Source organism: Psammomys obesus, unplaced genomic scaffold, assembly GCF_907164565.1.
Source record: "Psammomys obesus unplaced genomic scaffold, mPsaObe1.curated_primary_1811, whole genome shotgun sequence".
NCBI classification, from domain to species: Eukaryota; Metazoa; Chordata; class Mammalia; order Rodentia; family Muridae; genus Psammomys; species Psammomys obesus.
The window spans coordinates 796,737-809,927 of record NW_026596130.1 but is presented as its reverse complement, the minus strand read 5'-3'; the positions used below and the strand labels follow the sequence as shown (position 1 = coordinate 809,927).

The following is a 13,191-nucleotide window of genomic DNA, read 5'->3' as shown; positions in this document are numbered from 1 at the left end:
CAGCATATGTCTCTAGGAAAATGAAACAGTTTTTTTTTTTCATCTTACAACATAAAGCATATTACAGTATACCACAAAACCCTATAGGACAAGCAGTTATAGAAAGCTCTAGCCGCACCTTAAAAGACATGCTTAATAAACAGAAGGGGTAATTAAGGCCCCAGAGACAGGTTACACAGTGCTTCATTAACTTCAGATTTTTAAAATGCTAACGAGAAGGGAATGGCAGCTGCAGAGAGACATTGGGGAGAAAAACCTGCTGAATTAAATCAACCTGTATATTTTACAGATGTGTTGACCTCAGAACGGAAACCAGGATATGTGTTATGTTGGGGAAGAGGTTTTGCCTTTGTTTCCACAGGAGAAGAAAAGCTGTGGGTACAATCAGAATTGATAAAGGTTATACTGGAACAGGAGAGATGTGAACAAGGAGAGGTGATAGTTCATCAGGCAGCTAAGTCACTCAATCCAAACTAACTTATAAAGACTGAAGCTGTCTTCTTAAATGAAAAGGATATTTTTGTTGTTTGGTATTAAAAACACAGTTAAGAGATTTAAAGTGTTTCAAGAAACTTTTAAGTTTTAGTACAGATCAAAATTGCTTTCTAAATCTCTAAGAGTTGGAGTAATTTAGAGCTAAAAATGAAACATTTGAGCAGGTTGGTGACAGCCCATGCCTTTAATCCCAGAAGAGACAGAGGATCTCAACAAATGAGTTTTCTAAATTCTAAAGTTAAAATAAACAGGGCGGAGCTAGACAGCACCTTTAATCCCAGCATTTGGAAAGTTTATCCCTTGAATCTCAACACTCAGAAGACAGAAGCAAGTAGATCTCTGAGTTCAAGGCCGGCCTGAGACAGACCAAGTTCCAAGTAGAGAAAAGCTTAGATCTGTGTTGTGGTTCACACCTTTAATCCCAGCACTTGGAAGGCACTTACCTTTGATCCTAACACTTGGGAGACAGAGGCAAGCATATCAGAATTACAGTGGTTTAAATTTAAAAGCTGCTTGCAAAAGGCAGACTGAAATTCAAAGCAAATGTCCTTTGTGACCTAAAAATAAACACACTTAAATTATATTTAGTTTCAAAATTTCAAAAGAACTTTAAAATGTTTTCAATTGAGAGATAATACTTTTTCTATTGCCAAAAAACATTTTGTCCTAGGAAAGACAAAACCCATCAAAAAAGAAACTTCCCAGAGTTAGGGTTAGGGCAGGGTTGTTTTTTGGTTTTTTGTTGTTTTTTTTAAATTTTTGATATTAATTAAAGGTTTTTCTTTTTTTAATTTTTTATATTAATTAAAGAGGGCTGTAGCCCCCTCCCTCCCTCATCTCCTCCATGCCCCTCCCTAAATCCGCTGATAGGGGAAGTCCTCCTCCCCTTTCATCTGACCCTAGCTTATCCGGTCTCATCATGACTGGCTGCATGTCCTCCTCTGTGGCCTGGTAAGGCTGCTCCTCCCTGGGGGGTGGGGAGGGAGTTGGGTCAAAGAGACACTGAGTTCATGTCAGGAACAGCCCCTAGGTTTTGTTTTTATCTTTCCAGAAAAAAACAACAAACAACAACAACAACAAAAATAACAAAGGAATCCAGAGACCACTGGGCAAAGGAAACTTCTGGAAAAAAAAAAAGGAAAATGTCACAAGAGGAGGAGTAATTGGCTAAGTGGAATCACCCACCTCCATCCTGTTTCTTCTGCCCTCCACAGACATAAGCGGCAAATGGTCTTTGTGTGGCCCCAAGTCAATTAAAAATTAAAGCTGACTTGGGGTTGGAACGTGGCTCTCTTTTTCTCTAAGCCCACGAATGCTTGTTAAAGGAAAATAAAAAAAATTCTGACTTATATCAGCAGAGCCACCTGGTATGGGACAGAGGGAGACAAAAAAAAAAGGGACTGTTCTATTGCCACTGATCTCATAATTTTTCGGCTTTCATTTGACTCTCTAATATTTTAAGGCATAAACATTATCTCAGAATCTATAAGGTTATTATGCAGAAGCTCTCTGTCGTACAGAGCGTTAACTAACTCTAGAAGTAATCTTTATGTAGCTTCCTGTACATGTTACCAGGTTTGAGGCTGAAGCAAGCAACTAGGAAAAAGATTGTATACCTCAGATGTACTTAACAGGTTATGGTCCTCAGAACTTTCCAAAACCTGCTGAAAATGGCATTTAAAAATGTTTAGGTTTCCTACTGAAAGACCCCAGCCTCACCCTAAGTTAAACATAGCTAACGCCATTTTGTGAGACACCACTGTTTTATAAAACTCTGAAGGCCAGATGAGAAACTGGAAAATTACTGAGAAATCCTAGCTGTGTCACCCACTTGGGATATCTGTGGTCAGGCTGCCCCAGTCATACTAAAAACAGTTTGTGTTAATCACTCTCATAGATATCTGTGAGACTGTTTCAGCTAAGATAGGGAAAAACAAAATAACAGGTGGCGGGCCACGTCAAGGGGTCATCCTACCCCCCTTGACCACCCAGTTCCTGGAATCTGGGTGCCCCTGCCAAACTTTGACGCAAATTGTGGTCTCGTGTAAACGTACCAATCAGCCCCCTGTAACCATGCCCTCTCGCTTCTGTACCAGTGCTTCTGCCTCTAAAACCCTATAAAAACCCCAGCTTCCCATCTAGGGGGCGCGCAAGGTTCCTCCCGAGTGACCTTGCTGCCCCGAGTACTCGTGAATCAAAATAAAAGCCTCTTGCTGTTTGCATCCGAATGGACTCGTTGTTCTTTGGGAGGGGGTCTCTCTGACGGAAGATACCCTCCGGGGATCTTTCACTACTACTCCTAAAAGTAACCTCTTAGGTTTCCAAGAAGATGAAGGAGCCCCCAAAGATGAATCCACCTGGATTGAGTAACACCAACCATTGGGGAAAACTGCTCTAGGCTTCTACTGCCTGGTTCTTCATGAACAGTGGACACCTTTGAGTTAACTGTTATGGTTCTGTCTAGTCAGGATTGCCACCAAGCTGACAACCACCGCCCAAAGATTAGCTTAGGACTACAGACTGCTTACAACATTCAAAATGCTGAGTTCATATGAGAGTAGCAAGAACATTTTACACAACTTTGAACTAAAAAATATTTAACCCTAAGACAGCCAAATACAACCAAGCTGAACATTGTAGAAAGCTTAGCAGAAAATGCTTGATTTTTGTAGTTTTACTGTATATTTCCTTTTTTAAAATTATTTATTTATTTATTATTTATACACCTGTACACCTGCACACCAGAAGAGGACACCAGATCTCACCATAGATGTTATGAGCCACCATGAGGTTGCTGGGAATTGAACTCAGGACCTCTGGAAGAGCAGCCAGTGCTCTTAACCTCTGAGCCATCTTTCCAGACCCCTGTATCTTTCCTTTTTATTTAGACAAAAAAAGGGGGATATAGAAACAACATAGGAATGATAAGGAAAAGGTAGATTATTGACTCTAGTCTTCTAGATCTTCGAATACTGATAGAAAATTAAGATTAGAAATGGTTACATTGGTATAGAGCCTTTGTGCATTGAATGAAAATTAAGGTTATTTCACACTATGTATGGAATCTTTTTAAGGTATTATACCTATGTAATTCTTAAAAACTCATTGTGAAGGGCTGGAGAGATGGCTCAGTGGTTAAGAGCACTGTTTGCTCTTCCAAAGGACCTAGGTTCAATTCCCAGCACCCACATGGCAGCTCACAACTGTCTGTAACGCCAATTCCAGGGAATCTGACACCTTCACACTAATGCACATAAAGTAAAATTAAATAATTTTTAAAGATGCAATGTGATGTTCCAGTCCTTTTGAAAGCTACTATCACAAACTGCATAAAATAATAAGAAATGCAAATTAATAGTCAATCAAACTTGTGGTGTTGTTAGGTACTAGTTTAGTTAAACAGACGTTTTCTAACTTAATCAGTCAGTATATAGCTAGAAACAAGTAATTCAGTTCATATATACTAGAGATAGATAGACGGTTTTCAAAAACTTCAGAGAGCTACATAATTTGGCATTTAAAGATGTTTTATTAGTTGGAGAAATTTTTGACAATGAGACATGTCAGCTCCTGGCAGCAGCCCCTTTTGACTTTGGAGAAGAAGATGAGCATCAAAAAATTATCTTTGGAGATGACTTCATATGTGGCAAGCTAGCTCCTGAGCAAGAAAATGCCCTTGCTTCTCCTTCAGTGGACAAACTGGGTGCAGCAAAGTCGACTCCCAAGCTTGGCAGGAGAAGACAGGCAAGTCCTTCATAATACCCGCTTCACAGAAAAGTCTCAGATGATCTGAGCCAGAAGGCTTGAGATGATGTTGCAATGTTACAGAGAAATGCTGGGTGGCGTCTAAGCAGCCAGCGGTCTCTATCATTTCTACAGTTTTAGAAGTTGCTAGCTTTGCTCTTCCTGTTTATTCATATCATATTTATCCTTCTTGAGTCACCGATGGGGTTATACTCTTACAATTAGAGCTTAAGTTGTTTAGGATTTAAGAAGATGTTTTAGGTCTTAAAAGGTTGTTTTTTGATTGGTAACGCAAGTTATGATACAAAGTGATTTAGGCGCCAAACTTTGGATTCACCAAGATAAGCTAGATAGTAGAGTGCTTTTTCCAAAATTGCAAAAAACGAATGGGCTAGGCATTATGAATGTTTGCTTTTAACCAGACAGCACTTAGTTCATTGATGTTAGAGAGAAAATCTTTTATTTAGACAAAAAGGGAGAAACCTTATAGGATATTTGATCCCATTGTGAACTGTAAAACCCTGTTTCTTGTTTGGTGTGATTGAGCCCTTTTACACACCTTTAACCCAAGAATTTTCTGCTTATGGTAAACAGGTGATTGTGGTGTGTTTCAGCCAGCCAAGAGCCCAGACCTAATAAAGTTAATCCTAGGTCAAGACACAGAGCAAGAAACCAGCTGACCAGGATTAGAGAGTAGGAGGGACTTTGAGCTGAGGGGTATTTAAGACAGGCTGTAGACTTAAAAGGGACTTTTTAGCTCTCTAGCTCTCTGGCTTTTGAGCTTTGGACTAGCAAGACTTTGGCCTTGAGTTTTTTAGCCTTTTCCTCCTGGGCTGTCAGCTGACCTAGTGAGCTTTTTGGGGATTTTTTTCTTTCTGGGACATGAGCTGGGTTCTTTTTCTGCCTCTCTGAGCTACCAGCTTTTCACCCCAGCATCTGCCTCCTGAATCTTTATTGATAAAATAGAGCGATCGGGATTTTCATTCCTTTAATAACAACGCATCTGCTCAGCACTGCAGGATGAATTGGAAGGTGGGAGCTGAGGGGCAACCACCTTACTGATAGCTAGGAGTCTAAAGGAAAGCTGTTTGGACACCATCTCCCAACAGCTATGCCTCCTCCTCTGGATGCAGAGAGGAAGAGAGGCACAGGAAGGAAGCTAAACTTGGAGGCCGGGCCCAAAAGCCTGAGGTGGGTTTGTTTCTTTCCACTAGGGTGGCTCTGAACAACTGAACGAGTAAACCAGAGTCTGGGTGAGCTGAAAGAGGACAGCCATCCTGGATGAAAGAGACACCCACTAGGATAATGGAAGCAAACTATGGATCTGGGGTTTTCTGAGCTGGAAGGGATCTTCTGTATTCAGACCCTCTGAGCACCTGTGTCTTCGTTTTCCAAAGATGCTGAAGGGATCTGCAGTTGAAAGTATACGCCCAGCCATGCACTGAGGCTGGAAGATGGCCAGCCTGGGCTCTGTAGCAAAACCCTGCTACTACTAATAATAATTAATAACAATATTAGTCTACTCTGTGCCTGGTTCATCGAAGCTCCTAAGGGTTCCCCCTCCGCCTGTGACTGCCCTCCCCACCCCCACCGCACAGCATTCCTCTTAAAGCTAGGAGGCTCTAGGTTTCAAACTGTTATCTGTGAATCTGGTTCTTGGGTTAGGTCAGGGCCTCCTTCTGCCCTCAAGCAGGAACCGGCCGTTAAAGGGCAGGAAGTGGCCCAGGAGAAGTGACAGGGCCCCAAAACCCGCTGTCAGCTGTCCACTTCTCCACCGCAGCGAATAGGCCTGCTTTCCTGGGGGAAGTACCCTTCCTCTCCGCCTTTCCAGTGGTCCTCCTGCCTACCCCCGACCCCCTGCCTTCCTCAGCCCTCTCACAGTACCCAGGCTTTGTGCGAAGTTTCCAGCCTTCCTCCAAGGCTGCCTCCCACCCTGACAGCTTGGGGCAGAAGACATCCAGTGGGGGCAGGGTACAGCTAAACACCTCTATTTATTCTGAGCCTCCCTTGGCGTTTTTGCTTTCTGAGACAGGGTCTCACTTTATAGCCCTGGCTGTCCTAGAAATCACTGTCCAGGCTGGCCTCGAACCCTCAGAGACCTACCTGTCTCTGCCACCAGGCTCACTGCCGGGCTTTCCTTGCTAAGGTCTCAGGCTCCTCCATCATCGGTTATGACATAAAATGCCCAGTTCATCAAAGACAAGAATTTTGTTGTTTCTTGAGACATGATTTCTCTGTGTATCCCTGGCTGTCCTGGAACTCACTCTGTAGACCAGGCTGGCCTTGAACTCTCAGAAATCCACCTATTTCTGTCTCTGGAGCACTGGGATTAAAAGTGCGTGCCACCACTGCCGAGGACTGTAATGGGGCCTCTAAACTGAGAGATGGGGAACTTGGGGGCACGTGACTAGCCCAAGCCGTTAAAGCCAGCAGAAGAGGGATTAGTTAAGTCTTGACCTTCGGGCCTGCTCTTCATCCCTGAACTATGCTAGATTGTGCAAAAGGTACGTAGGGGTCTCCCCTGGTCTACAAGGGGACGATGTGAGTGCTGGAGAGGGAAGGATGAAAGGCAGTGTTCATGTTTAGGAGAGGTGGTCAGAATCCCTCAGAACTAGCCAGGGCAGGTGGGATCGAGGCTTCTTCCAGAGGCAAAGAGACAATAGGATGTGGGCATGAAGTCAGGAGAGGTGGCTAGGGTGTGTGGATCTCCAGAGGAAGTGAGAATTGAAGACTGGGTAAAGAATGTGTCTTGGCTGGGCTGTAGCCCAGTGCAGTCCTTAGCAGGCATGAAGGCCTGGGTTACTGCCCTAGCTGCTCAGACTGGGCAGACCGTGGCCTCCTAGAATCCCAGTGCCAGGGAGGTGGGGCAGAAGGACAGATGTCAAGAGCTTGGACTGCCTCTGCACAGAGTTTGAGAGTGGCCAAGGCTGTAACAGACACTGAAAAAAAAGGCAGGCAGTGGTGGTACACAGCTTTAATCCCAGCACTCAGGAGCCAGGCAGATCTCAGTTTGAGGCCAGCCTGGTCTATAGATGGAGTTTCAGGACAGCCAAGGTACAGAGAAACCCTGTCTCAAGTAAAGAACAACAACAAAACCTCCCAAACCCCCAAATCTCTTAGAGTGTATTTTCCTGCACCTAAAATTGTTGGAGGATGGCGGAGGCCTGGCTTTGACCCCGGAGCCACATAGAACCACAGGTGTGGTCGTAGTACATACTGTCAGCTTAGCGCTGAGGGGTGCGGGCACCAGGGGCAGTTCAAGCATGGCTGCTGCATAGCCACTGTGAGGCCTCCAGGGATACCTGAGACTGTCAGCATAGCAGGGAAGAGACGGGGCCGGGAGAGGCAGGGGGGGGAGCAGGGAGGGCGTGAGGGTGGGTGCAGTCAGGGGTCTTTGTTATATGAACGTAATTGTCAGAAGGAGACCGTGGGTGCTGGGTGCAGGGAGAGGAAGAACTGACAGAAAAGGGGGGAAACCAGAGCAGGTGTGACGCTTACATTTAACCAGGGGTTTGGGGAAGTGAGGGGAGAAAGGCCTTCTGGCAATCATCTCTCCAGGCCATTGTCTCTACCTGCTGTATGGGAGCGTGGGGCTGGAAGGGCTCCTCCTGCTGCTCGTCATTGTCCTGTTCACCTGCCTGTGCCGGGTCCAGCAGAGAGGTAAGCCCTCACAGCCACCACAGCCTCCACACCTCTCCTGAGCTGGGTCCGGGCAGATTCTGGGAGGGAGAGAGGGAAGGAGTCTCCCAAAGGCCCAGGCTTTGGGCGTGGCTCCCATGGCAGTCAGCAAGTGAGCATGGGGAACCAGTGGGTTGTGGAAGGCTGGGCTGGTGGGCTGGTGGGCTGGGGAATGGTGTGTGTGTTCTGGAGCTGGGGACCTGGGGTGGGGTGCTCTTCTGGGATGGGAAATCCATGTGGATGAGACAGTTTGGGGTGCCATTCTGGTGTGTGTGGGGGTGCTGGGTGGTCATGCTGAGTCACTTCTTGTTTTCTTCTAGTGAAGAGACTGGAAAGGAACAAGGTGAGTCTGGGGGTGAGGGGGAACCCAAGTGGGGAGCGGAGTGAAGAGGGAGGTAGGAGGGGGGAAGAGAAGCAAGACAATGGGACAGAGGGGATGGATGGTGTTTATCAGAACATAAAACAACTCCAGGGAAAGGACGGAGAGAGAGGAAGCAGTGAGAGAGGAGTTCCGGGACAATCAGGACTCCATAGAGAGGCCCTAGCTCAAGAGAATGACAGCAAAAACAAGGAGAGGGAAGTGGTGTGCGTGGCCAGCAGCACGGCTGTCAGCAGTCTTGAGGGTGTGTGGAACCCTGAGCTCGGTTCCCAGAACAGCACACAGCCAGGGCGGTTCACAGCTGAAATCCCAGGCAGAGGCAGGGAGGTCATGTCAAGGTGAAGGCTAGCCTTAGCTACATGAGACCCTGTCTCAAAGGAGGGGGTTCTGAGAAAGCGTTTTCTGGTGCCTTGTGCTTGGATCCGGGGCTCAGTGGGGGTTGAGGCAGGCAGGATGTGGGGGCCAGGCCAGCCAGCCTAGTAGAAATAGCAACTCCAGTTTTAGGGAGAGACTCTGTCTCATCATCATCATCATCATCATCATCATCATCATCATCATCATCATAATAATAATAATAATAATAATAATAAAATAGATGCTGTCCAAGCCTCACCTTCCGGACTACATACGCAAGCTCAGACAGTCACACTTACGCCATATATAGAAAGAAAGAAAAACAGAAAGAAAGAGACGGGGGGGGGGGGAGCACAATAGAGAGTAAGAGTCAAAGAGCAACATTCGGCGAGAGAAAAGGAACGCTTGCATGAACGACAGGAGCTTCAGAAACAAAAGGAGACAGAAAAGTAGTGAGGAAAGGCGGGGGCTGGGGCGGGGAAGGGCGGAGGGCGGCGCCCCGGCCTCAGCACAGTCCCGCCCCGCCAGGCCCAGATGTCGGGGCAGGAGCTCCACTACGCGTCTCTGCAGAGGCTGCCGGTGTCCAGCGGTGACCTCACCGACAGAGAGGAGGGCGAGGGCCTGAAGGACGACCCCAGCACCGACTACGCCTGCATCGCCAAGAACAAGCCCACCTGAGCCCCGATGCCCCCCGGCCCTGGGCGGGTGGTCGGAGCCGCCCCGAGTTCCCCCAGTAAAGACTGTGGCTCCCGCCTCCGCGTCGGCTTCTCTGTGCGTCCAGCCCCGGCCCACCCAGCCGCCAGGCGGGCAGGGCCTCTGGGAGCCGCTGGGCAGCTGCGGCCTCCAGGGAGCCCGGGTCGGCTCCGACAGGCTTCTCAGTAAGCGCTGAGGCCACCGGGACTGCGCTGGGCCGCGCCGAGCCTGTCCCTCGCGGAGGGACCGCACAGAGCGCAGTGGGGGAGGAGCAGGAGGGAGGAGCCAGCTAAGGATTTAGCCACTGCTGCGCTCTTGGGCGCGCTGGAGGCCGCAGACCCCGGTGCTGGGGAGGAGGGGGCGCGTTTTCCCGCGTGGCAAGGGCCTGGGGAGAAACAGCAGGGGCTGCTCAGAGGGTGAGGCTGTCCTCCCGCAGTCTGTCCCCCATCACGCCGCTGCTCTGACACTCACATCCGCGGCCACAGAGAGAGCCGAGGCGTGGAGGGCCGCCCGCCCTCGGGAGGATGCTCGCATGGGCTGCTCCCCTGGGTCGGGGGCTGGCCTAGGCGCTGCAGCAGGACGCAGGGAAGGGTCGGGAGCTCAGCGCTGGGGACAGCCCCTAACTTCCAGGACCACTGTGGCCTGGGGTGGCACCCCCTCACCTTCCTCCAGCAGTGGCTCGTCCCGCCGCCACGCCCAGGCCCCCCCCCCACGCCCAGGCCCCGAACCCCCACCCTGCACACTAGACCGGTGTCTCGGCTCTGGGTGTCGTGGGGAGCAGCTCTGCCCTGCGGTCCCTGGTGACCTGGGAGGCACAAACAGGGAGGCCACGCGGCCCCGGAACTTCGGCGTCTCCCTGCTCATCGCCATCCTCGGGGCCACTTTATCTTGGTACCGTGTGACAGAGCCAATGGCCGTCTTCCCTCGGCTGGCATTGAAGGAGCAGGGCAGGAGGGCAGTGGCGCCCTCCTGGGCACGAATCTCAGGGGGCTGAGACACCCAGAGAACGCAGGACCCTGGGAAGAAAGCAAATACCCAGACACCACCCGGCCAGTTATTCCGAAAAGAAAAGCGTTTGGAGGATAGTGCAGCTTCCCTTCCTCCCCAGCCAGGGGAGGTCAAGGCAAAGGCCCCGGGTGCCTCGCTCAGCCCTTTCCTCTTCGCTAGTTTAGTTTCTTCGTTTTCTAATCCTTTCACCTGCCGTCCCTGGCCCCGTACAGCCATCCCCTCTAGAGACCTGCTCTGCCGCGCTCCTGTCCCTCCAGTACCTGGGAGCGGGTGAAGGAGGAGTGGCCGGTCAGGGAGGCCACCCTCCCGCGCTCCAGGCTTTCTGCTGTGGCGGGAGCTGCTTTTGCCTTGTGTTAGGGAGGGTTGTTCGGTTTTGATTTTTATCTTGCCGTATTAGGGCTTTAACCTGGACCTCACAAATGCTAGGCACTCTAGCCGAACCACCTCTCCAGCTTCCGGTACAGTTAGACCTGGGCGCCATTCTACAACAAACCATTGTCCACACTGTATTTTCCTCAATTAAGAAAGTATTTTACTACACATATGTGGGTGTTTTTACCCGCACACTAGGCCTGGGCGCTGTAACTACTGAGCCACCCCTCCATTCCCCACCTTTTTGGTGTTCAAGTCTGCCTTGTGCTCATCGCATAGCTGAGATGACCTGGAATTTCTGATTCTCTGAAGGCTGGATACAGGCACGCGCCCTGGTTCCCAGGTTGTGCAGGCCTGGGATCAGGTCCAGGGCTGTGTGTATGGCGGGCAAACACCCCACCACTGATCCACCCCGAACCCAACTCTTCTTAACCCCGACCTTCACCGTGTAGCACAGGCTGGCCAGGAACCTCTGGAATTACTAGTGTCGTTCATTAGCAGCGTGAATTCCCAGGTGACGACACAGCTAGAGTTGGCTGAGAGCCACCGTGTCCACACGGATGAGCTAAACCGATCGTTTCAAATCTGTGGTTCACCTTTTCTAAGCCAGGTACATTTGCTGGTCATACAAACGCAGTGGTCCTCAAACTAGAGAACACTTTGAAATTATCTCGAAAACTGTTTGAGAGAGGATCCCAGGATGGAGGCCTGAGCTCACTATCCAAGCTGGCATCAACTCACAGGAGTCCACCTGCCTCTGGGATTACGGGCGCCTTGCACCAACACCACCTGGCTTGCTTTCCTTTCTTCTTCTTCTTTTCTATTACTTTTCAAATTACATTTTTATTTTTATATTAATTACAGTTTATTCACTTTGTATCCCAGCTGTAGCCCCCTCCCTCATTCCCTCCCAATCCCATCCTCCCTCTCTCATCTCCTCCCTGGCCCTCTCTAAGTCCACTGATAGGGGAGGTCCTCCTCCCCTTCCATCGGACCCTAGTTTTTATCAGGTCTCATCAAGGCTGGCTGCAATGTCCTCCTCTGTGGCCTAGCAAGGCTGCTCCTCCCTCGGGGAGGGTAGAGGTCAAAGAGGCTGCCACTGAGTTCATGTCAGAGACAGCCCCTTCCTTTCTTCTTAAGATTAGGGTCTTGCTGTGGTGTCAGTGCCGGCATGATCCCCAGTACCGACATGGTGGCTCACAGTCATCTATAACTCTAGAACTTTTCAGAACTTTTAGGGCACCAGGCATACATGTAATACATAGACACAAATGTAGGCAAAATACTCATGCACATAAAATAAACTAAAATAAAAAATTATAGTAGCAGGCCAGGCATGGTGGCTTGTGCCTTCAGTCCCAGCACTCAGAATGAAGAGGCAGGAGGATCTCTGTGAGCTTGAGGCCAGCCTGGTCTACATAGCAAGTTCCAAGACAGCCAGGGCTACACAGAGAGACCCTGTCTCAAACTACACTCCCCCAAAATCATAGTGGCTCTGTGTGGATGCTTACACCTATAATCCCAGGACTTGGGAGATGGAGGCAGGAGGATCAGAAGTTCAAGGTCATCCTGGGCTACACACTGATTTAATTTTCCGAGACTTTATTTTTTAATTTAACAATATTTATTTTTATGTGTATGGGTGTCGAACCTAAATGTTTGCCTGTGCACCACATACCTGCTTGGTGCCTGTGGAGGCCAGAAGGTGGCATCAGGTCCCCAGACCTGGAGCTACATGGTTGCTAGCCACCACCTGGGTGCTGAGAGCTGAGCCTGGCTCTATGGGAGAGCAGCTGAAAAGGGAACTTCCAGCTCTCTCTCTGCAATGCCCCCAAGTGGCTTCCCTTCCCTCTTTCTTCTCCTGAGAGTTGGGCGTATCCTATTGTCAAATCTTCTCTGACTGTCGCTTTCTTTTCCTGCCTCTCAGTTAGGCATCACTTCCAAAAATGGCTGTTTTCTGCTGCAGGCGTCACCTTCATTGTTTGGGAACAAAGGTGTGTACCACCACTTAAGCTTTTCTTTACCTGAAACTTGCTCGGTACCAGGCTGGCCTTGAGCTCAGATCTGCTTGCCTCTGCCTCCTAGATTAAAGGTGTGTTTGTATTCCAGCCAGATCACACAGACCTGGAAGGTCTTTGGATGTGATCTCTTGCCAGAGCAGCCGTGATCTAAATTAAAATTCCCGTACAAGCAGCCAGTGCTTTTAACTGTGGAATGATCTTTCTTTTGATACCCTATGTGCTAATTTTAAAAGTAGTCTGGGCTTTTTGAGATCCCGTCTCTCGGATAAACAATTAAAAAAATAACTGTGAGCATAATATGATGATATAAGCCTATAAGTTCCTGGCAGCACCCGGCCATGCCCCTGGCTGGCGACGGCACAGATGGGGTGCCTGGGGCGCTCTTAGCAGGGACAGGCCGTATGCTAAGACAGGATGTTTGGCCCGAACGGGTGGGTCACCCAGAGC

General features: G+C 49.1%; 1 protein-coding gene across 1 annotated transcript; it reads left to right on the top strand.

The window, feature by feature from the left end:
* The first annotated feature begins 6,674 nt into the window (after window positions 1–6,674).
* Lst1 (leukocyte specific transcript 1) lies at window positions 6,675–9,406 on the top strand. The gene is made up of 4 exons (XM_055591987.1): window positions 6,675–6,743; window positions 7,798–7,899; window positions 8,238–8,260; window positions 9,179–9,406. The coding sequence occupies exons 1-4, from the start codon at window positions 6,725–6,727 to the stop codon at window positions 9,326–9,328; spliced, it is 294 nt and encodes a 97-aa protein (XP_055447962.1). The 5' UTR covers window positions 6,675–6,724; the 3' UTR covers window positions 9,329–9,406.
* Window positions 9,407–13,191: the final 3,785 nt, after the last annotated feature.

Bases quoted from the DNA above. Each gene is read 5' to 3' on its own strand.
- Lst1 (XM_055591987.1), top strand. The intron at 7,900-8,237 runs GTAAGCCCTCAC...GTTTTCTTCTAG, and splicing joins GTGCCGGGTCCAGCAGAGAG to TGAAGAGACTGGAAAGGAAC. The intron at 8,261-9,178 runs GTGAGTCTGGGG...CCGCCCCGCCAG, and splicing joins AGAGACTGGAAAGGAACAAG to GCCCAGATGTCGGGGCAGGA.